The sequence below is a fragment of the Pygocentrus nattereri genome, chromosome 22 (assembly GCF_015220715.1).
Source record: "Pygocentrus nattereri isolate fPygNat1 chromosome 22, fPygNat1.pri, whole genome shotgun sequence".
Lineage (NCBI taxonomy): Eukaryota > Metazoa > Chordata > Actinopteri > Characiformes > Serrasalmidae > Pygocentrus > Pygocentrus nattereri.
Window position 1 is genome coordinate 25,592,347 of NC_051232.1, and position 22,687 is coordinate 25,615,033.

The window sequence follows — 22,687 nt, forward strand, 5'->3', positions numbered from 1 at the left end:
GTTCATGATTTCCTCAATAATCACAAACTCATGACACCACTGTGAGAAAAACAGCCCCAGACTTTGCTGTTTTACCTCGCAATAACCTTACTTTAGTCTGGCTGGAGTTTCTTATCCCGGCTTTCTCCATACAAAACCATTTTCTTAAACATTCTATGAACCTAAAGCACTTAATTGAAGTTACGTTATGAATAGTCAAAGTGTCCAAATACTTTTTGGGCCACTGAATATTGGTATGCATCTGTATTCTAATACATTCAATATTTCTGACTCTGTCAGATAGCACAATGAAAATCTCTCAAGTTAGACCACACTATGTAATACAGATTTCTTACAACTGCCCGCTGACTGTAATTAGTTTAATAATATGCTGCGCTAGACTGACCACTGACCCTGCTGTGATGCACCACTGTTAAAGTCATGAAGGACTTTAATTAGCTGAATGTTAGCAGGGGTATTTCCAGAAGCAGCTCTGGGAAACACTATACTACACTTGGAAGGCTTACTTCTTAAACCACTTGTTTTTGTTATTATGCTGATATATGTAAATGACCTCTGATCTTATTGGCTGCCTTGTATTTTGCCTTATTCAAAATCCCACCTAGGCTAAAGTGCTGTAGGCTGATATATGTAAATACATTGCTGTTTGTGACATCACAAAAGCAGTGAATTCTAAAGTGGACTTCATTTCCATATGTGGACCACATGGACCAATACATGCTCAAAAAATAAAGGTGCCATAAATGCCAAATACAGCCATTAATGTCTAAACCACCGGCAACAAAAGTGAGTACACCCCTAAGAGACTACACCCCTAAATGTCCAAATTGAGCACTTTGATTTCTTGTCATTTTCCCTCCAAAATGTCACGTGACTCGTTAGTGTTACTAGGTCTCAGGTGTGCAGAGGGAGCAGGTGTGTTCAAATTTGTAGTACAGCTCTCACACTCTATCATACTGGTCACTGAAAGTTCCAACATGGCACCTCATGGCAAACAACTCTCTGAGGATCTTAAAGGATGAATTGTTGCGCAACAAGAAGATTGCCAACACCCTGAAACTGAGCTGCAGCACAGTGGCCAAGATCATCCAGCGTTTTAAAAGAGCAGGGTCCACTCAGAACAGACCTCATGTTGGTCATCCAAAGAAGCTGAGTGCACGTGCTCAGCGTCACATCCAAATGCTGTGTTTGAAAGATAGGCGCAGGAGTGCTGTCAGCATTGCTGCAGAGATTGAAGAGGTGGGGTCAGCCTGTCAGTGCTCAGACCATATGCCAATATCAAATTGGTCTGCATGGCTGTCACCCCAGAAAGAAGCCTCTTCTGAAGTCTGTACACAAGAAAGCCCGCAAACAGTTTGCTGAAGACATGTCAACAAAGGACAACCTGGATTACTGGAACCATGTTCTATGGTCTGATGAGACCAAGATTCATTTGTTTGGTTCAGATGGTGTCAAGCATGTGTGGCGGCAATCAGGTGAGGTGTACAAAGATAAGTGTGTCATGCCTACAGTCAAGCATGGTGGTGGGAATGTCATGGTCTGGGGCTACATGAGTGCAGCAGGTGTTGGGGAGTTACATTTCATTGAGGGACACATGAACTCCAATATGTACTGTGAAATACTGAAGCAGAGCATGATCCCCTCCCTCCGGAAACTGGGTCGCAGGGCAGTGTAACACTAATGAGTCACATGACATTTTGGAGGGAAAATGACAAGCAGTGCTCGATTTGGACATTTAGGGGTGTAGTCTCTTAGGGGTGTACTCACTTTTGTTGCCGGTGGTTTAGACATTAATGGCTGTATATTGAGTTATTTTGAGGGAAGAATAAATGTACACCGTTATATAAGTTAAGACTAGGTTAAGAAGAGGTTCTTTAAACCATTAAAAGGTTCGTCATCCTCACTTTTTCAAATATGGTTCTTTAGGTGCCCAAAAGTGGTTCTTCTATGGCATTGTTTAGAGAACCCTTTGTAGCATTTTTAAGAGTGCATATTTGGAAATGTTAACATATTCCATTGAAGTCTCATGAGAAAATTTAGATTTCCCATGATGTGGGCCCATTAAGGAAAGACCTAACATACCAAACAACCGGCTAACCTCACATAAAAGTGACCACATTTTTTCGTGCCCTCAGTTAAGCTGATCAGAAGCAAAGGTGGGCTCGCTGTAGTGGCCATTTCTGGTCGTAGGTGGTGGGTTCTCTTTAGCACCATTGACCTCATGTTGGTTTTGGGACTTGGTGCTTTTCCGGTTGCCCTGGCGGGTATCGTCTCCATGGACGCTGGTGTCGATGCGGGACAGCGTGCACATGCTGCTCTGGTTGCGGGGGTTGAGGCGGGTGGCGCGCAGCTCCAGCTCGTCATAGCTCGATACATGGATGAAAGGACACCACCGGAAGGCTCTTTTGAAGCCTGCTCTGAACCTGGATGACGGCAACAGTTCGTTCAGTGGTCCATAAAAACATGCACGCAAGAATTTTAGTGACTCCTATATAAACTCAGTTTGCCTACCACATCTGGTCATAACTGAATGCCTTATTATTTACTAGAAGACATTTTTATACACATAACCAAATACTTCAGATACTTGGCAAATAATCTTTAACTTATATTCAAATAAATATCTATTACATTCTAACTAATTTTGCTAACCCTAAACCTGGCCCAACACTAAGTTGTGTGTTTTGATGTCTTCTAGTAACATGCGCGTGTACCTACTAGAGGTACACTAGAGGTAAGGCTGAATCTTTAGAACTAGAAAACAGTCACTAAGTTAGCCTGGGTTGCTGTAACAGCCTTCACAAACAGTGATCAGACTTAAGCATTCAGCCACAATGGAGAACTTTTATTTTGCTCTCATATCTATTTTGCTTTTTTATCTTCAGTGTCAGACAAGCAACAATTAGGCCTGTGTTTGACAACGCCCAGGAAATGAGCCTATTTACAGACCACTATAAACACAGTGTTGAGGTAATATGGTACAAAGTAACACATTACAATAATGTAATTCATTTTTCCTGTAATGAAGAAGTGTAATGTGTTACAGTAGAAGTTGCTGTATTCATATTTCAGTTACTGACTTAATAATAAATTTTTTTTTTAACTTAAGTCTCAAACAGACCAATATTAAATAGTGATGGGACTTGATTAAAAGTTTTAATCGAGTTAATTACAGGGTCTGTAATTAATTAATCACAATTAATTACAAAAATTATTTTGCTACTAAAATTTTGAATAAATGCACGTATATTCTTAACAACAAACATGTTTATTGCTTCCACCTTGTGGAAACATGCTGGATTAGGGGTTCATTTTCCTGGTCAAGTGCCCTTTGCTCTTTAGACAGTTCCATTGTGTTGGCTGGACTGTTTCTGAAATGACCCACAATCTTGCGGCACTTTGCTAGTACATCATTAAATCCACAACTGTCCAGGCACACAGTGATGGATCTCTGCAAGATATGCGCAACACGCGGCATGTGCTGAAATGGGAGCTGTCTTGCCGCTGCCATCGTGTTTCTGGCACAATCGGTGCCAATTGTTGTAACCTTTTGCTCAATTTTCCAGGACTCAGCTACAGAAAAAAATGGTCTGCGCAGTTTCCTGCATGATGTCTGTTGTTGTCTTTCTTGTATGTCTGTCTGTTCTTTTGTTGTAGTGCAGTATGCCCTCATTCCAAGAAAAATTTCTCCTTTGGGAGACAAATAAAGAAACTAACTAACTAAATCTACAGTGAGGGCGAAAGATGCTGATGGCCAAACTTTAACAACGCATACTGTAGTTAGAATTGCTGGCGGAAGTCCATTGGTCCCCTGTCAATGCAACACAAACTGCATTCAATATGTCTTGTTTTGACGGCTTTTCATCATCATAAAGCTGCCTGATCTTACTCGCCATGGTTTTCCTAGACGGGAGTTCGTGAGCAGGTCTGATGTCGCGATCTAACACAGACTGTAGCCCCCTGTCCTCTACCCCCGAAAGTGGTCTACAGTCTTATGCGATCCATTTGGCCGGGAGTTGTTTAGTTTTTCAGACCTAGACTTACTTATTTTGGCCCTGAACCCGGTCGCCTGGCCCAGTGCGGGCCGGCTGGGGCGGTTATTTACCGCTGAAAGCAGCTGCGGGGGCGGCTCTGCTCGCCACAACATGTTTAGCATTGAGATGGTATTTTAGGTTTGAGTATCTTCGGTGATGAGCAAACTCCTTTTTGCACAACTTCTATACAACAGTAGCCTTTTCAAAAGTCCCATCAGGACGTTTTTTAAAGCTAAAGTTGTCCCTCAGTGGACCAAGAGAAGCGACTTTGCATCGTCGTGCATCGTTTTTATTTGCGGATGTCGCTTGTGCATCAGATTTACAGGCGTGCTAGAACACGCGAATACAAAGGTTCCGTCTCCAAACTTTAAAAAAATGTGATTAATTCCGATAAAAGTTTTAACGCGTTAAAATCTTTGTAATTAATTAATCTAAATTAATTAATTAAATTAATCTAAAGTCCCGGCCCTAATATTAAACTTACAAGTCATACATTTCCTCTATATAGATTTAGATTTGCACATGCATGTTGTTGTCTGCGCACTGCAGAACTACTGTGTAATTTTGATTCAACCTCATAGGTGAAGTTCTGTAAAGACAAGTAATGTCTGCACATACAGATAAAATTGATGGGTATTGATGGGTACCAGTATCAGGGCGATATCAGCAGAAAAGGCTGGACTGGATATCAGAGGGGGGAAAAAAAGAATAAATTCGACCCAGTCCAGTAATAAATCCTCTCTGACACTAGCACTCACGCTGTTTGTTGTTAGCTGTGTATTTCTTCCTATGGTGTCAGTGGTGCATTTGAGTAGTTTGAGCATCTTAGATGCTCATCTTAAATGGCGTGCTTCAATTAGAAAATAGTTCATTTTAAACCATTGTACTGGCTAATACACAACGTTTCAATAATGGTGTCAGTATTAGGAAAGAAAAAGGAGGTGTTCTGTCATCTCCAACCACAAACGTTGAAAAGATGATGCTAGATAAAACTAATGCATTAATACTTTTAATTTGCCCATCAAATTAGGACAAAGTTGTGTCTGTTACAAAAATATCTGATCTGTGAATCACTGCTATATTTGTGTGTGCATGTAAGAAGGGAGAGTTTGTGTGTTTGTTCTGTCTGTGATTTACCTGCCATTGAGACAGCAGTAGATGATGGGGTTGTACATGGTGGAGCTCATGGCCAACCAAAGCACTGCTAGATAAACTTGCTGGATGGATTTCAGCCTGTTTAATCGCTTATTCAGGCCAGTCACAATGAAGTACACGTGATAAGGCAGCCAGCAGAGAGCAAAGGTCACCACTACTACAATCATCATCTTTACCACCTGAGGAGAGAGACGTGCAGTCAGTGTGGTTTCAGCAAAATCAAATCACATTCAATAAACTTATGGCCCAAATCTGAAAAGCCTGTTTTCTGGACACTAATAGACCCAGCCCTGTGCAAAAAACAGAAAGAAGATTAAATGTTATGTTAAAAATGTATAGCATTACTTCTACTTGAGCTGTTTCAGTGCCAGAGCTTTGACTCTTCCCACCACTCTCAGCTACCTGCTGTCATTCATAACATGGGGGGACGCAGGATGACTCTGGATTGGCATCAAACTCAAGCAGAGACAATTTCTGATTGGTCACCAGGCACCCCATCTTGTTGATTCCATCCCAAATGCAATCACACTCTGAAGCCAGTGCTGTTTTTTTTTCCCTGACAAAAGCAAGCAGGCAAACAGCAAATCCAGAAATTGCAATGGCTGGAAAAAAGATAACTGAGTAATTTCCATATAAATCATGAAAGCTGAGATTGTGCTCAAATCCGTTGAATGAAAATGGAATTCCTGGCCGGTGGACTCACACAAGAACCAAGTCTCTAGATTTATGGTAAAAGATAATTATTCGACAGAGACAGGCTTTGACACAACATATTCTTGGCTGAAATTTAGATGACATAAAATATATTCACATCCAGGGACCAGCTGCCCATGGGAGAGGGCGCCAGGGAGGCTGCAGTACTCCCAGTTTTCAAGGTTAACTAAAAATAATGGTTAAAACAGAACTTTAGAATAATTTAAGCCAAGCAAAGACATGAGAGTATGTACTTTTAGTTTTGCCTTTTTTATTTTTTTTTTGTATTTTTATTGTTTGCCTTATTTATACATTTTGAAAACCTGCAGTAGCGATGCAGTGTTTTCGTTAAAGCTGATTTTTCATTAGGGTAAGCAAACAAAAGCTCTTTGGCCAACTGCTTGTTAAAACACGTACAAGTTTAGATATTTTTGTGCAGAGTTCTGAGCCGGTTATGAGCTCCTAAGTGGCCTAATATTTATTTTAAAACTTAAAATCAACTAATACATGCCCAATGTTCTAAATACATTATTTTTTCAGTCTTGATTGGTGTGCATTTGAGGGCTAAGTAATCTCATTGCCTGACATTCAGCTTATTTGCATACAGAACCAGAATGAGAAGTCATCTTTCACCTCAATGTTTGATGTTAAATATGCAAATAATTACAGTGGAAAAATAGTACTTGGCATAATGTCACTGTGTCTGTCAAATAAAAGGTTCTCGAAATTTCAGTAACAATAAAGCACCTTTTTGCAACCCTGTCAACACCTACAGACGTTTTCTGACATCTACTCTAATGAATTACTTGTGGGCAGTGTCTGGAATGGACTTAATATTTGTGTTCTTTTTGACCTACATTTAACTTTTCACTGTAAGCGCAATGACCTCTTCTCCATTCGCTCAAATTTTCCCATTTTTTTATCTCATGGTCCTCATTTTGGCAAAAATATCCACTTAGAAATTGTCATTGATTCAACCTAACCTAACTCTGTTCTCCCATAGCTCTTGAAAGCCCTTTTAAAGGCCATTCCAAACTTTTTAAATGGCTCTATTAACTTCTTCACAATAAGACAAAGGAGCCGCAGCTAACAAAGACAACGGAATCTTGTCTGCCATCAAACAAGGACCACATTAATTTAGAACATGCCTTTTAATGAGGTGCCATGAGCCTGAGCACTAAAGAGAGCCTTCTGTAATTTAATGAGAAAGAAGGGTCAGCAGAGTCTCCCTTTAGCTTTGGGATTGACAGCTACACAAAGCACAGAAAGGTTAGCAGTGACGCAGCCTTCACAGCAGGTGTGGAGAAGCAGAGGCGGTTGTGGTGGTAGAGGAAGTCAGCCCTTCCGACTGATCTGAAACCAGTTTGGATCCTCTGACAGGGCTCAAGGCTAGGTTATGGACTGCGGTAGCTGGTTCTAGGTCGGTGTGTATGTGTTAGTTGAGCTAGGAGGTGAGGCAGACATATCCTGCCAGGCAGATACAGACAAAACAGGAAGGAAGTGTGTTAGGCAAGTTGGATGTGTTTCAACAGAGGGTTCCAGGCCAGCCTTTGAGGAAGCCTGACCAGACCACATACACACACCTGAGCCAGGTAATCAGCTGCTCAATGGCTCTTGATTACCTTACTCATGTGTGCTGGTAGCTGGAATAGGTTTGGATGTGATCTTGGAATTGCATTAAAAGGCACTGTGTTGGAAAGCATTCTGATTGTAGCTAATTGATAAAACACTGGATGCTGCGTTTGATTAAATGTGTCTTTGGACATTATCAGGTCAAGTCAGCTCAGAAAACTCTCATATCTTCCAGTTGGCTGTGTTTGAGTGAGTATTGCAACTTCTAAGCCTGCATCTTTAAGCATTTTAATCTCTGGTTTTGTCTGTTTTAGTTTTCATATTTGTGGACTTGGATTTACCCCTCAGAACTCTTTGCCTATTTTGTGTTGGATTTATTATGTTTATTTACCTGGACTTCAATTATGAGTGTTACAGTGGTTGTGTTTACATGCAAAGGTTTTCACTAATCTGATTAAATACATACAATTATAGATTAAGACTGAGGCGCTTATACGGAAAATCTGTTTACATGCGCACTACAAGTAATCCGATCAAAAATTTCATGCATATGTAGAGTGTTGATGTTCCCATGACAACAATCATCATTTGAGTCCAGTCGGAGTGAGATGAGCAGCAGTGAGCAGTGCTTGTGTTTTTAATTCCTTTCAAATGTCAGACTCAGGAAAACGTACTTCACATGTCCTTATTATAGATAAGAGGAAGACGTCATGTTCTGAGACACATAAGCTGGACGTCCGTCCCACCGCCGTCTTTTAAAGATCAGAGCATAAACTTTGTCTCCTCTGCAGACCAGTTTCTGCTCCACCATGTTGAACGGTATAAACTTTCACTATGATGTAAACAAACATGGACAGAACGTACTGACACTTTCCGATGTGGGAATGTAATCAGATACAAGCAATTACATTGCTAATATTGTTCTATTCAACAGATTATCTACAGGATTACTTACCTCGTTCAATCGGATAGAAACTGTTTTCCGAATAGCCTCATTCAGGCTAGTCTATTCCGACTGAGGTGTATACATGGACGTATTCTATTCCGATTTAGCTATAAATCGGATTGTTAATGGATTATTAGGCTGCACGTAAATGTGGCCAATAAGAAATAAGTTGTATTATCTGCACATCAAGCTCTTCTGTGTAAATGTGACATGGATGCAGCAGAATCTGTCAGGATTCACTGGTTCTAAACTTTTGCTTAAAAGCTGTGTTTATTAGTGGAATGGAATGGAATATATTACGATGTCAATTTGATGGAAAGCTTCTCTTCTGCATACATTCTTGTTTTGTGGAATAAATGAACAGCCTTGCCGCATTCCTGCCATTTCTTAAATTGAAAACAAATGGAAAAAACACGGGACGTGCAAACTCGAATGTAAATTAAATGCCAATGAATTTTGTTTTATAACTATAGATTAATACAATACTATGTAACTACATTTTAATATAGTAGCAAAACAAGAAGTAAACATACTTTTACCAGAACAGTTAGAAATGCACGTGCTCTGTAAATGAAACACAGTATTTATTCCTTTTAGTTGATATTAACAAGAATGCTGAGTGGTTAACTGTTGTGAAAATGCAGGTAGTGCTGGACCATGGTCCTTAACAAGTTAACAAGTTGTGCAGTTGTTCTTTCACACTGTACTCTCCCTCACACAAAGCAAACAAAGCAAAGCGCCAACACAGACGTCTCTCACAGCCTCAAGGTTATAGTTTAATGCACAGAATGTTGGTTACTATAATGATTACTTGGGGTTGAGGTTTTGCAGCATCAGGTCTGCACAGCGCTTGCAAATATGAATAGGGCAAAGTACCTGTTTATTAGGGTGAAAGTTCTACTACAGGCCCTGTTTTGGTCATCCTTCTGTTTACACAGCGCAGTGTGTAAAGCTGAATAAAAAACACCCCAGTTATAGTTTTTTGATAGTATTTTTTTTAAATCTGCCACCACTTTATTGTATTTAGCCTATTCTAGCTTACCAAACCTTAGATAAATTACATAAAAATGCATACTGTATATTGAAAAATTGCCTTAAAGTATTGGGATGTTACATTTTTGCCATATCACCCACCCCTATTGATAACTCTGCCCTGCTCTCCATTCTGCTCTGAAGCTGTGGAAGTATATTTGAATGCTTACTTTAGCTTGAAGATCTATTCATCTCACTAACTGCCTTACTTTTTCTGAAGGCCCAAGAGGAAACTGACTTAAAATCATTCAGTGAACCTGCTGCAAATTTATCTTGTACTTTGTTAAAACCATTGTTGGTTGTCTATTTGTTGATGAATAATATTAATTTGTCATGTGGGTGATGTAAAGTAAAGCTAAAAAACATTTTAGCTGAGGGTTCCTTGACATCTACAGCACCTAGAAACTAGTTAAAAATCATCTCAGAAGTAGATCAAAAGTTTAAAAAATATTTAAAAAATAATGTTTGATGTGTTAAATGTTGATGTGTGAATCCATTTAGCATCTTATTTTTCATCCATCATAAGTTATGATGATGTACATGTTAGTTTCCCATTTATTCAGTCTTGTTACCTTAATAAATATATAAAATGTTCCACAAGTGTAATGCTCAGCAGAAATTAACATCACCCAAATTTCCTGATCAGAAGGAGAAGAAAGTCTCTTCTTTATTTTCAGTGATACTGTGATATTGACTGACACGGTTTCTTTGTATAGATCGAAGTAAATAGTTACTTAAAAAAAACAAATAAGAAAATCATTAGAAAATTCTTAACGTCCTATTGCGATTAGTAGGGATGCTAGTTAACCATATTTTCTATATTTGCTAATTCTCTGTTAAAAACTACTAAAACTGTAAAAACTACTAATTATTAACTACATTATCTATATAATCAACACACTTTTCAGTGGGTAAATTGATGCTTTCTTGGATTCAAAGTCAAAATTTTAAATACCATGTTAAAAAGGTTAAATATTAAGAGTTACAGAGTGTTTTGGGTAATGGGGAGCCAGTCGGTTTCCCAGATGTTTCAGATAAACTGAACATGTTAGAATGTATAGTGTGAATGCATCTGTTTCAGCTGAGAGCTTTTGCCACTGCTAGGCCAGCTGTGATCTCAGAACAATGATTGTAAATGCCTGTTCATGCCTGTATATAAATAGCTGTACTGATGAAATCAGCATGTCTGACAAGACCACACTTTCTTATCAGATTCCGGATCCCAGCACGGATTCCAGCTGCTCTGAAAATGCCTTTCTTGGATGTGAAACTCATATCCAGGAGTTGTTATCCATCCTATCTGAAACTTGGCAGGTCACTCATCTGTTATGCTAAACTGGTGAGTCTGGAGCTCTTAGTGGTTTTTGGCCATGAGCACCTTTCTTAAAGCAGTACTGTGATTCTAGTTGGCTTTCAATTTCTTTTGCTATTTTTTTGATGAAGACTTTGAAGTTATACGTTAGTTTCCAAACAAACCATTGGTAACACTTTATTTGGATTGTCCGCTGTAGATGCTTTGTAAGTGCTCAGTATATCTTTAACCTCTTAAACTCCTTGGAGTCACCGGTGGTTCCAAAACACACTTTGTCATGTTCTTCATAACTTTCAAATTTCATAAGCTACGTTCAGAAGGTGGGTGTGGTATGAGGCTGTAACTGTCTTCTTTTCAATCAAACAGATGATGTCATTTTAAACCCTTATAATAAAAGAAGCTGAACTCACAGTTTTTGTTTTCTACTGAAAGTTGACCCATTTTTCCACAAATCTGGGCTATAAACTATAAACGGTGGCATCTCTTCAATGATCTCCTCTGTAACAATTATTTTTATAAGATTTTTGGCTTTCAGCAGAAAATTGTAAGCATATAGCAATATGTGCAATTATAAACACATGTTCTGTTAATTTGAGGGGTAGTTTTACAATAAATAAATAAATTCATTAATTAAATCATTTTATTCATTTCATGCAGTTACTGAATAATTTGCCTTTCGATTTGGTCATGAAAATTCAGGTGGACAAACCAAAATATACTCACAAGCATAAGAGGTTAAGTAACATTCAATTAAGTATCTATTAACTGCAACTTGACGAAGTTGAGTGTTATTTGATTGGTCCAATGTAGATGCTTTGTAAACTCCCTCACTTCATGCCCACTCTCTCCTTAAGCAACAGTCAACTAGATATCTATGAAATGTAATTAAACCTTAAGTTCAGTATGAAAGATTTGATTAAATCTAACCCTAAACCTTAACCTCAAGGCAAAACCTACACCTACTCCTAGCCCTAAACCTAACCATACTGTTGCTGATCAACTATCACCAGAAAGTTTGTTAGTGATTTAGGGGGTTAGTGATATAGGGGACCTTCCAAATAAAGTGTGACCCTCATTTTGAATTCATTGTTTCTGTGACATCACAAGACCTACACCTTTATGTAGATCAGCCAATTCAGCCTACAGCAGTTTGGCTCCGCCCATTCATGCTGCAGGTTATAAGGATTATTTCAGCCTGGACTACAGGGCAGCCAGTCAGAACAAAGCTCATTTACATATATTCGGCACAGTGACCAAAACTGTTCAAGTTGGAAAATGACCTGCTTTAGAATGAATTATGACTGCAAAAACAAATAAATAAGTAAATAAAAGAAGAATGTAAATTGCTAGTTTTTGCTCATTTCAGACACACAGTGGTATACAAGCTGAGCAGGCTCTGCTGTATTCTTATTTGCCTGTTGCATTGAGAATATTTTGATAATTCTTTTATTATCACATATGTTGAACATCTGTGGCAGCCATATTTCAATTAGCCACTGACCTGAATTCCAGTTCTACATATAAGACACCATATACCTTCTGCACCCGCATAAAGCAGGACCTGTGTGATTTTACAGCCGTGCAAAGCTAAGACATTCTCTGTTGACAGATCATTGAGGATTTCATATGATGTCAAATCGCTGTCAAACAAATCAGCCCCCTCGTGTTCGTCACCGGCCCACATGGCTGTCAACAAACCTTCAGGCCTCCAGAACACAGCCCAACCAATCAGCTTCTGGGCTGTGTCTGAAGGCATGGGTTGTAAAAAGGTGACTTTACAAATTCTCTAATCCGACGCAATCCCACCATAATCTCCGAATCTAAAACAATAGCGCTGGATTATAAAAGGAGACGACAGGAGATGAGAAATGATCCGTTGTGTCCCGGAATAATATTTGATATGGAAGAGTCGAAGCTCTGCTTTTAAGCTCACAGCTGGCATGAGGGATGTACTCAAAGTTATGACCTTAATCTGTGGAAAAACTCTAGCAGTAACACTGAAGTGAGATTCCCCCAATGCAGAAAGATGGACTGAGCTGAAAGGGCGCAGTGACATGTTCACATGCATAATAAAGTCATTGTTTTGTTTTTTTTCATTCATACGGTCTCATTCATAGCTTCACACTCTCAGCTATGATTTAGAAAACAGTCCGTCCCTTTTAAACTGATCCCCGCTTTGGATTAATGTTATCAGATTTCGCCTTAGATGTCTACAATCTACAATTGTTAAACAGTTAAAATAATTGGTGTAGTTAATCCCTTAATGATTAATCCCTTAAAATCCCAGGCTTACTACAATAAGGTGTATTATTCAGTAACTACAAGGACTCCAAAGCAACTGGCTGAGCTATTCTTAAGTTATAGAAGTGTGTAATAAAGCTTATAATAAAACAAGCTTTTTAAGGGGCGAATCGCATTTGTGTTATTTCCTCAGCAAACATTTTTTTTTTCATTTAAAAAGCAGTGCATTTTGTTTTTGCTATGTGGGCGGACAAAATAAGCTCCACATGAATGTATTTACTACTTTAATTAATTAACATTATTTTATTGTGGTTGCATGTTCACTGTCATACAGTTTAGGCCTGTTCCATGTTTTGTTGACTTACTACGTTAAAATAGACAATCCTCTACAGAGAAAACACTTCTGTACATTTTCTTACACAATTATTTGCTGAATTTAACAAAATGGGAAAAAATAAAACATAAAATGTGGAATGTGCAAAAGTTATGCCACATTTTTATATTGAATGTTTCCGTTTAAATTGAAATTTTGCTCTACAGTTTGCAGAAAAATAGGCGCTTCTTAAAAGGTGTATTTGAATGAGAGGCATAAAATCACATAGCAAACATACAGGGCACCTAACATATGCTCACCAGACAATTTGTGATTATATTTAGAGACAATAGCCCAAAATAGCTTCTAATATAATGACACTAAATAAGTCATTTGACATTAATGACATTAAATGGTCTCTCTAGAGAATTGAATCACAGTGAAAAGTGTAGCTACTTAAACCTTCTTTTAATACATCATTTCCCTTGAAAATTTTGGAAAAGCTACACTATGTAAGATTTGGGGTTCTGGAGACCTCTCTGGTGGAAATGTGTAATTGCAGGCAAAGTTCAGAAGAACATTTTGTTAAGTCAGTTGTACTGAATCTGATGATTAAAGAGTATTCAAAGAGAAATCAGTGAAAACTTGGTGATGGACTCTGAGGATATGGCTGGATGATCTACTGTTGTCATCTTATCTTCATCAGTATCATGTTGATTTGAGACCTAAACATTCTCCTGGACCTTTCTTTTCAATCTGTGCACGTGGCATAATGCATAAAGACATATGGCATGGTGCCTCTGACTTTTAAATTATTATTTCAGACTTTACAGGGTGACTCGCAGCAGCAAACCACATTTTAGTTTAAAAAACTTACATGGTGCAGCTTTACCAATTCACTCCTTAGAAGGTGTCTTATTCTGTCTAAGCGACTCTGAAAAAGAGAGTCAGCTGAGAAAGGAATGACATGTGAAGAACTGAAAGAATCCTAAAAGCCACTGGCACAGTTCTTTAGAGTTGCTTTGGGACACTTAGGTTCTATCTGTCCATTTATCTACCCGGTCCAGCCCGATCCATTAGGCACGGTCTGAATACTGGAGTTATTTGAGTACAGCGGAAGTGCCTACCTTCCTCTTGGCACGTAGCTGGCCGTGGTAGTTGTCTGATGAGTCTCCAGGGATTTCGCTTCCCCACAGTGTCACCCCAACTATGGTGTAGGTGATCCCCATCACCACTAGGGGCAGCAAGTACACCAGCACCGTCACGATGATATGGTACCTGTGCAATCATGAACAAAGTCAAGTTTCCCAAAGAAGCAGCCAGTCCAGGAACTAAAGGGAAAGAAAAAATGATGCAACAAATGGCCACAGATGAGTCCATGACCAAAGTGTCTCGGTATTACACAGAAAGCAGAAGACAGGATCAAAGTTAGCAGCTGGTGGACAGAAAAGATAATGAGAGGTGAGATCAAAGCATGATAGTCTTGGAGAAAGACCTCTGTGTCTCCAACCTTTAGAGTAGCACAGCCATTATCCATTATGTCCATGAGCTTTTATGTATTCTTATTCACACCAGTATATGGATGCTCCATAGATTGTGAACGGAGGTTACTGATTTTCTAAAGGGCCCCCCCAAAAAAGTGAACTCTACTTTGATGTGGTGTGTTAAAAGTTTACAGTCTATCTGAAAAGTAAGCTGCCAACACAATCTGCTCAGCCTGCTTTATGTTGAAGTGATAAAGAGTGTTGTTTCTGAGCAAAGCACAATACAGGGTACTTGCCAAGGGTCCAGCCAATCACAGAAAAAATCATTTGCATATATCAAACTTAAAGGCCTAGTAACCAAAACAGCTTGTGTAAAGAGGATTAAAAAAGGTTAGGATTTTGGTCACACTTAAAACAATTACAGCTGTTTTTGGCACACAAAATTCTTTAAATGTCAGGATGCAAATATTATCTTCTAATATTCTGGCCAATGTTATGCTAAATATTCGAATATTCTAAAAGAATAAGGAAAAAGAATAAAGCTCAAGACATTTTAGTTTTAATGACCAAACATAAAAGATATAATCAATAATAACCATCACATTTCAATATAAATACATAAAATCATTCTAATGTTCCAGTCCTGAACAACTTTACAGGTACCATGTAGGGGTGGGCAACATGAGGTATCTTATTAGTGTGATACATTTTATTATCATTATATACAATATGCTTTTCTGAACATATCCTGGATATTGCCAGTACAGGTCAACTGCCTGTTTAATTACAATTAAAGCATAATTAGGCATGTTTAACTGGACTTAGTGCAGTATAGCATATGCATTATTAACTAAAATCGTTGTATCCAGGGTTTTTAACTGCAGTTATTAAAAGTAGCATTACTGGTGCATTGCATATGTTGAAATATTGTGTTATGTATTGAGTTTCATGAAATTTTTTGCTATATTGACAACCCCTACTTTCCAGTAGTTACACTATGGAACTGTAAAGATAAAGAGAGCCATAAAATGATTTAGAAAAGCTCGACAGCATCAAAAATTACATTATAATAAAACTACTATGCAGAATTCTTTATATTTCAAGGCAGATCACTTGCCTAAAAAGGAAAATTACTGTATCAATTCTCATTTTATTCACTCTTCAAGTACTGTACAAAACATGAGCTGGCAGCTGTGTGCTGCTCCTGCCATGCTAGCATTTGGTTTGACACACAAACATATGTTTCCCCAAAAAAATGAGTGGGTTCAGGAAGGTGGCAGAAGTGTCAGGCATCCAAATGGCTGTACTCTTCTTACTATATTAATTAGCAAATTTGTCAAATATTATTGAAAATTCATTGCAGCCCTTATAAATGGACTTCTGGAGGGGTTGTGGGGGAAATAGAGGCAAAATGTAGAAGTGGGCCCTCATTAAGGATCTGATATCGTAGCTGAACATGCATCGTTAACATAGTAAATGAAGGAAAACGCAATTAGTCTCTCACATAAACGAATCCTCCGCCGGTCTTGGCCAGGCCACGTAGCAGATGGTTCTGCGAGGCAGTGTCCTGGTGGTGGAGTAGAAGCAGAGGGGGAACGCCAGAACCACCGCCAAACACCAGATACACGCGATCACCACTTTGGTGGCCGTGGCCGACAGCCTGGGCTTCAGGGGGTGAATAATGGCCATGTACCTGCCACAGAGAGATTAGCGATTAACGATTTGGTGGCTGTGCGATATTGTGCTTCCTTGAAGAAAGTGAGGGCAGGGAAGGAGCTGGCGGTGTAATAAGGGAGAATGTCATGCTTATCTGCTTTATGAGTTAGTCTGATCCCTCAGATAGTAAAGTTTTGAGGGAGTGAGCTGGCTGGTGGCCACCTGGGCCGAGCGGTAGGAAATGAAATTTCCCTTTCTTAGACTTCAAAGTCAGACGAAGAGGAATATTACATGTTCTGCATCTGAGTCTGAGTCTATGGGCTTCTCCTTGGTGGGAAAACATCATATCACAAGACAACATCATAGGAAACTCTTTCATTTATTTACACTTTTACGGATTTTTAAAGCTACATCAATAGGTGCTGAGTGGAAGGGGGATTCTGCAGTTTCCCATACAGTCGATAAGATGTGAACAAAAAGTGGTTTTAAGTGAAATGGTGCATTCTAAATAGTGGTGGTGATAGGAACCAGAATACTTAATGCAAAAGCTTCCTCACTGAAAGTTGTTGCAAATAGGTATCATTGTATTATGATAGTTTTGATTCAAGCTTTTGGGCTACAGTGTACTTCCACAATTCATTCATAGTGGAGGGATACATGCAGTGCCTTGTGGCAAAATAGTTCCCAAAGAAAAGTGTCAAGTTTACCACTTTTTTACCATCATCATTACATATAAATGTAACGTCTCTAAAAACACATGTGGGTTAACTGTTAATTTAGGATAGTAAATAAAATAGCTGTATTTGTGTTGGAGGAGTAGGCATCTTGCGATATATCCACGATACACTGCCCACGATAATGATCTCACAATACTGCTATTCTGTGGTGCTCGATATATTGCAAGACAATCCTCTACGATGCATTACATCTGTGTAACTGAAGAAAATACTCCTAAATAGGTAAATAGCAGGAATTATGGATTTATTTGTGTCAGTTCACCAAATTTGACAACCAGTATGAAACAATGTACAACAAAGCACTTAGCTTAGCTTCATGCCTCTTTAACACACATACACTAACCTTCATTTTGGACTACACTGTATGGGTGAAGGTCCTTGCAAATCAACCCAGCAATAGACTTAGTAATACTGGTAGCCCTCGGAGATGTAAAAGGTTTACACTATTCATTTGATTAATGCCTTAGCGCCACCAAGTACTGAATCTGGTGTATCAAATTTGAGTCCATTTAGAGCACTTACAGCGCATGCATGTTTCAATAAATAAATCAATATTTGCCGCCAGTGTATCGATAACGTACTGCAAAAGAAAGCCATACGATATATCGCCGTATCAATATTTTATCCCACCCATGGAATTGTAGACATCCTAGATCTTATCACCACCACTGCACACAAATCTGAGTGGGAAAGGTCCTCTACAATCACCATTTCACCACAAATGAAGGCTCCCAAACAGTGCTTGGCTTGAACGTATGTTTCTAGGAAAAGCTTTGAATTGGTACAGAACCTCTACATTATTCAGAGGTTCTTTATACTCTCGCACTTCCCATTTACAAAAATGTTTCTTCAAAAAAATCATCCACTGAAAGGTTCTTCAGGAAAGCAGAAGTAGTTCCTCGTGGCATCACTCTTATTCTTCTGCATGAGAGAATAAGAGAGGGAGAGAGGTGCAGTTGAAGAGACCAAAAGAAAGGTTCCTGACAGCCTGAATTGGCAGGCTTTATTCAGGCAGTTACTGTGGTTATTTCAGGTACTCTCCACTATTTTGCCTGTCATACAGTAAAAAGACCCTGTCAGAATGCAAAGTATGTGTTAAAAACGCCTTTAAAGACGTTAGAGTGGTAAAAATACAGTACTGTGCAAATGTCAGGGACTTTCATTTATACAATTTCCAGTCAAATGTTCGTTAAGTACAAGCTCTTCATTTTTCAGGAGATATTTTTGAGACTGAAGATCATCCACTTGCTTCAGGAGGGGAAAAAACAGCAGATAAACAGCACTTAAATTTTCCTCTTTGAGAGAGAGGAGAAAATCAGACTGCTCTCAGTCATCCTTTTACTGTGAGGAGACAACTCAACACTATGGGTCTGAAAGGATGTGGATCCGTCAAGAAGGTCTTACTGAGAAAGGGAAACAGACACATCAAATAAAGACTCTTCTGGTGTTCTCAGAACAATAGACTGACCACCGCAGAGTCCAGACCCCAACGTCAATGAACGTGTTTGGGATTATTTGGATGGTGAGAAGCAGAAAATGCAACCAGCTTCTAAGACTGAACTTTGGAGGTGTGGGGAAAATCTCCTATCAGACTTCTTTGAGAAGCTCAAAGAATGGAAGGGATGTATACCATTTAAATAAATGCTGAAAAACTAAATATTAATAGTTCCTAATAGTACTTAATGCCTGTTTTGACTGGATGTACTACAGGTCTTCAACCTCCTGCTCAGTGGTTTTAATTTGTAGATGTATAAGCAGGTAGGAGAGCCTAAACCATCCTCAGGTACAAGTAATGGACCTCATTCAATGGTATCTTCCTAGGTTTTTTCTTAAATTCGTTTTTGAAGAAGGTCTTAAGAGAGTCTACGTTCGATTCATGACATGTTCTTCAGCTGCAGAGCTGTTCACACCTTTGTGCTCTTGAGTGTGTGTAGATTCTGTTCTTACCTAAGAACAAATCCACATAGAAAAAAAACTGGTGAATGTCAGAATCTTTGTGAAAACCATAAGTGGATTTTAAGAAGAAATGTATTTTTCAGTATGATTGGTGAATGAGGCCCAGTGTTACTTTGGTGACATAGTGACTTGAGTACAAGTAAAAGGAGCTACTAAGTCAACCTAGGTAGGCGTAAGAGACTACTCGGAACCTGACAGTTCCTATAGAAGTCTATACAGCATCTCTCAGTATAGGAAGGTTTTCCTCTTGTGAGATCCATTTGGTGTAAAATGAAATGCCAAAGCTTGTTAGGAAGCAACAGCAGGGCTCTTATTAAATCAAACACAAAAAAGAAACCAAATAAGTGAAATAGTGGACATTTCCTCCTAAATTGGAAGTAAACCCATTATCGTCTATTGTCATCTGAGAACACTCAGAAAAGTACAAATCCATCCAAGTTCCCCCTGCTATTATCTTTGACCCCATTCAGCGTTTAACATCTCTCTCTCTCTCTCTCTCTCTCTCTCTATCTATCTATCTATCTATCTATCTATCTATCTAATTTATATATATATATATATATATATATATATATATATATATATATATATATATATATATATATATATATATATGATATATATATGTATATATGTCTGTGTGTGTGTGTGTGTATAGATAGATAGATAGATAGATAGATAGATAGATAGATATCAACAATTAAAAAAAAACATTGACCCCAAGAATAAAGGTGATTGTACGTTTAAAGGTAACAGGAGGGTTAAGCACATGGATCATCATAGTGATGATCTCCATGGTCAATCCACACCTCAAACAGACTCACTTGGATCTCTTCTAGCAAATCTATACCTGCACATATAGACTGACATCTGGTACATCTTCATATAATCTGGAATTTTTTGCACTGTTTTGGGCACAGAATGGTATTTACTTGAAACCATTTGGGATTTAACCTTTTACATCATGTAACTCTCTTACTACAGTTTATTTAATTGAAAATGGCATTAAATGAACAGCTCAATAAAAAAAGTTATTTTGTTTTAAAGTCTTGTTTTGCTGGAAGTAAAATCCATCCATCCATTTTCTAAGCCGCTTCTCCGTCAGGGTCGCGGGTGGAAGTAAAACCATTCTGTGCATTTCTTGAAACTTTGAAAAAACAGCTCTTAAAAAGCCAAAATTGCAGACTTAAAGCTTTTAACATACAGTTATTCAGTCCTGCATACACAATATGATTCTGGTGCATGGCGCCCACCAAGTAAGATGAAGCTTAGAGCCCCTACATATTCGGAAACAGGACAAACTGCTCATGGTTGAAAGTCCTACCGAGTGGGTTGATGTAAAATGGTTCACTGTAAAGAACCTCACCAACTGCAATTTCTTTACAGTGGTGCTGATGAGTACCAGGGGTCACCATGTCAACACAAATATAGCCATTTTATTCACTATCCAAACCAGCAGTGAACCTACCCTCTTAAAAATGGTTCTTCAAGGGTTTCTTAGTTAAAATGTGGTTCTATGTAGAACTATGAACATTCAAAGGACCCTTTGTGTGATTAAAGGGAGCCTTGCACCATGAAAGGGTTCTTCAGGTTGATGGAGAATGTGCTGTAGATGGTTCTATATAGAATCTTTTGGAAAAGGGTTCTTCTATTATGGCAAGCTTGACACCATTAAAATAGAACAACCCTTTTGAGTGCTACATAGAACCCTCCATCAGTCTAACAGACCTTTTCACCATACACAGAACCATTAAATCGCACAAAGGATACTTTGAGTGTTCATAGTTCTACCTACAACCGTTTTCTTTATTAAAGAATCCTTGAAGAACCATTTTTAAGAGTGGAGGTCAACTAGTGGTTTAGTGAATAACATGTTCTCCGTTAATCCGAAGAATCCTTTAACGATGCAAAGAACCCAGAGTGTCCATAGATCTACACAGAACCATTTTCTTCTCTAAAGAACCCTAGAAGAACCATCTTTTACATGTGTATTGTGTACATCATTTTGATAATGCTAAATGGAAAAATAAAGAATTAAAAGAAACTACAAAGAAAACTTTTTTGGGGGGACAATTTTGTCTTACACCGCCCTGCACGCACCAACTCTGCCATGAATGTATTCAAAACCTTCTCAAACCTGTCCTAAAACAATGTTACAGGCATGAGGCGGTGTGTTTCTAACCGTTACATGCCATAGTCCTCTGTGAGGGAGCTTTTCAAATGCCTTTTAACCCTTCAGACGTTTGGTTCCCATCACGGTGACTCTAGACTCCATCATGCCACATCAAACCGCTCTGACTCTGTTTTCACCTGAATGATTTAATCATGGAGAAATTTTGGAATCTCGGAGGAAGTCCCCTTTATTCCCACCAGGTCAGCAGCAGCAGTCCCTCACCTGTCCACCGCTATGGCGGTCATGGAGTAGATGCTGGCGAACACGGCGGTGACGGGGAAGAAGTTGTGGAACTTGCAGTACGCCTCCCCGAAGTACCACTCTCCGTGCGTGGCGTACACGAAGTTGACCAGCGTGTTGAAGGCGGCCATGGACGCGTCCGAGAAGGCCAGGTTCAGCAAGAAGTAGTTGGTGACCGTGCGCATCCGCTTGTGCGCCAGGATGATCCACATGACCACCAGGTTGCCGAACACGGCCACGGCCAGGATCGAGCTGTAGGCGACGGACCAGAGCGCCACGCGCCACGGAGGCTGCACGAACTGGTTGGTGAGGTTGCGCGTGAGGTTGGAGCCGCTCTGAGACGCGGCCATGCTGGCGGTCAGGCTCGCTCGCGCTCTCTCTCTCTCTCTCGGTTGTTTTTGGAGGAACCGCCCGTAAACCGGCGCCACTGTGCGCGAGAGAACAGCTGCTGTGTTTAGGAGCTGGATGTCCGCGTGGCGCGCGCGCCTGTTGCAAATGATTCTGCCTTTGGGTCAGTTGCGCGCGCGCCAGTTTGTGGGTGTGAGTGTATGGAGAAAGAGAGAGAGCAGAACCACATAAATGCAGGAAAGGAAGGAGACAGTAAAACATGGTTCATGGTGGTCTCTCACACACACACACACTCTCTCTCTCTCTCTCCCCCTCATTCTCGCTCTCTCTCTCTCTCTCTCTCTCTCTCTCTCTCTCTCTCTCTCTCCCCCTCATTCTCGCTCTCTCTCTCTCCCCCTCATTCTCTCTCTCTCTCTCTCTCTCTCTCTCTCTCTCTCTCTCTCTCTCTCTCTCTCTCCTCTCTCTTTCTCTCTCTCTCTCTCTCTCTCCTCTCTCTTTCTCTCTCTCTCCTCTCTCTTTCTCTCTCTCTCTCTCTCCTCTCTCTTTCTCTCTCTCTCTCTCTCTCTCTCCTCTCTCTTTCTCTCTCTCTCTGTCGCTCCCTCTCTCTCTCTCTCTCTCTCTCTCTCTCTCTCTCTCTCTCTCTCTCTCTCTCTCTCTCTCTCTCTAACTTTCTCTCATTCTCTCTAACTTTCTCTCCCTCTCTCGTTCTCTGTAACTTTCTCTCTCTCATTCTGTCTGTCTCTCTCCCTCTTTCTCTCTGTCTCTCTCTCCCTCCCTCATTCTCTCTGACTTTCT

At 39.5% G+C, this 22,687-nt stretch overlaps 1 protein-coding gene across 1 annotated transcript; it reads right to left on the reverse strand.

The window, feature by feature from the left end:
- Nucleotides 1-1,781: 1,781 nt before the first annotated feature.
- On the reverse strand, nucleotides 1,782-22,115 carry tacr3l (tachykinin receptor 3-like). The gene is made up of 5 exons (XM_017683802.2): nucleotides 21,527-22,115; nucleotides 16,287-16,475; nucleotides 14,426-14,576; nucleotides 5,172-5,368; nucleotides 1,782-2,423 (listed from the first exon to the last, which is right to left on the reverse strand). Exons 1-5 carry the CDS (start codon nucleotides 21,892-21,894, stop codon nucleotides 2,132-2,134), a joined length of 1,197 nt encoding a protein of 398 aa, XP_017539291.1. The 5' UTR covers nucleotides 21,895-22,115; the 3' UTR covers nucleotides 1,782-2,131.
- Between the last annotated feature and the right edge of the window lie 572 nt (nucleotides 22,116-22,687).

Coding starts and splice junctions, on each gene's coding strand:
- tacr3l (XM_017683802.2), bottom strand. CDS start 21,894: ATGGCCGCGTCTCAGAGCGGCTCCAACCTCACGCGCAACCTCACCAAC. Junction 16,476..21,526: donor ACCGCCATAGCGGTGGACAG/GTGAGGGACTGC, acceptor TCTCTGTGGCAG/GTACATGGCCATTATTCACC. Junction 14,577..16,286: donor CCGGCGGAGGATTCGTTTAT/GTGAGAGACTAA, acceptor ATGATTGCACAG/GTACCATATCATCGTGACGG.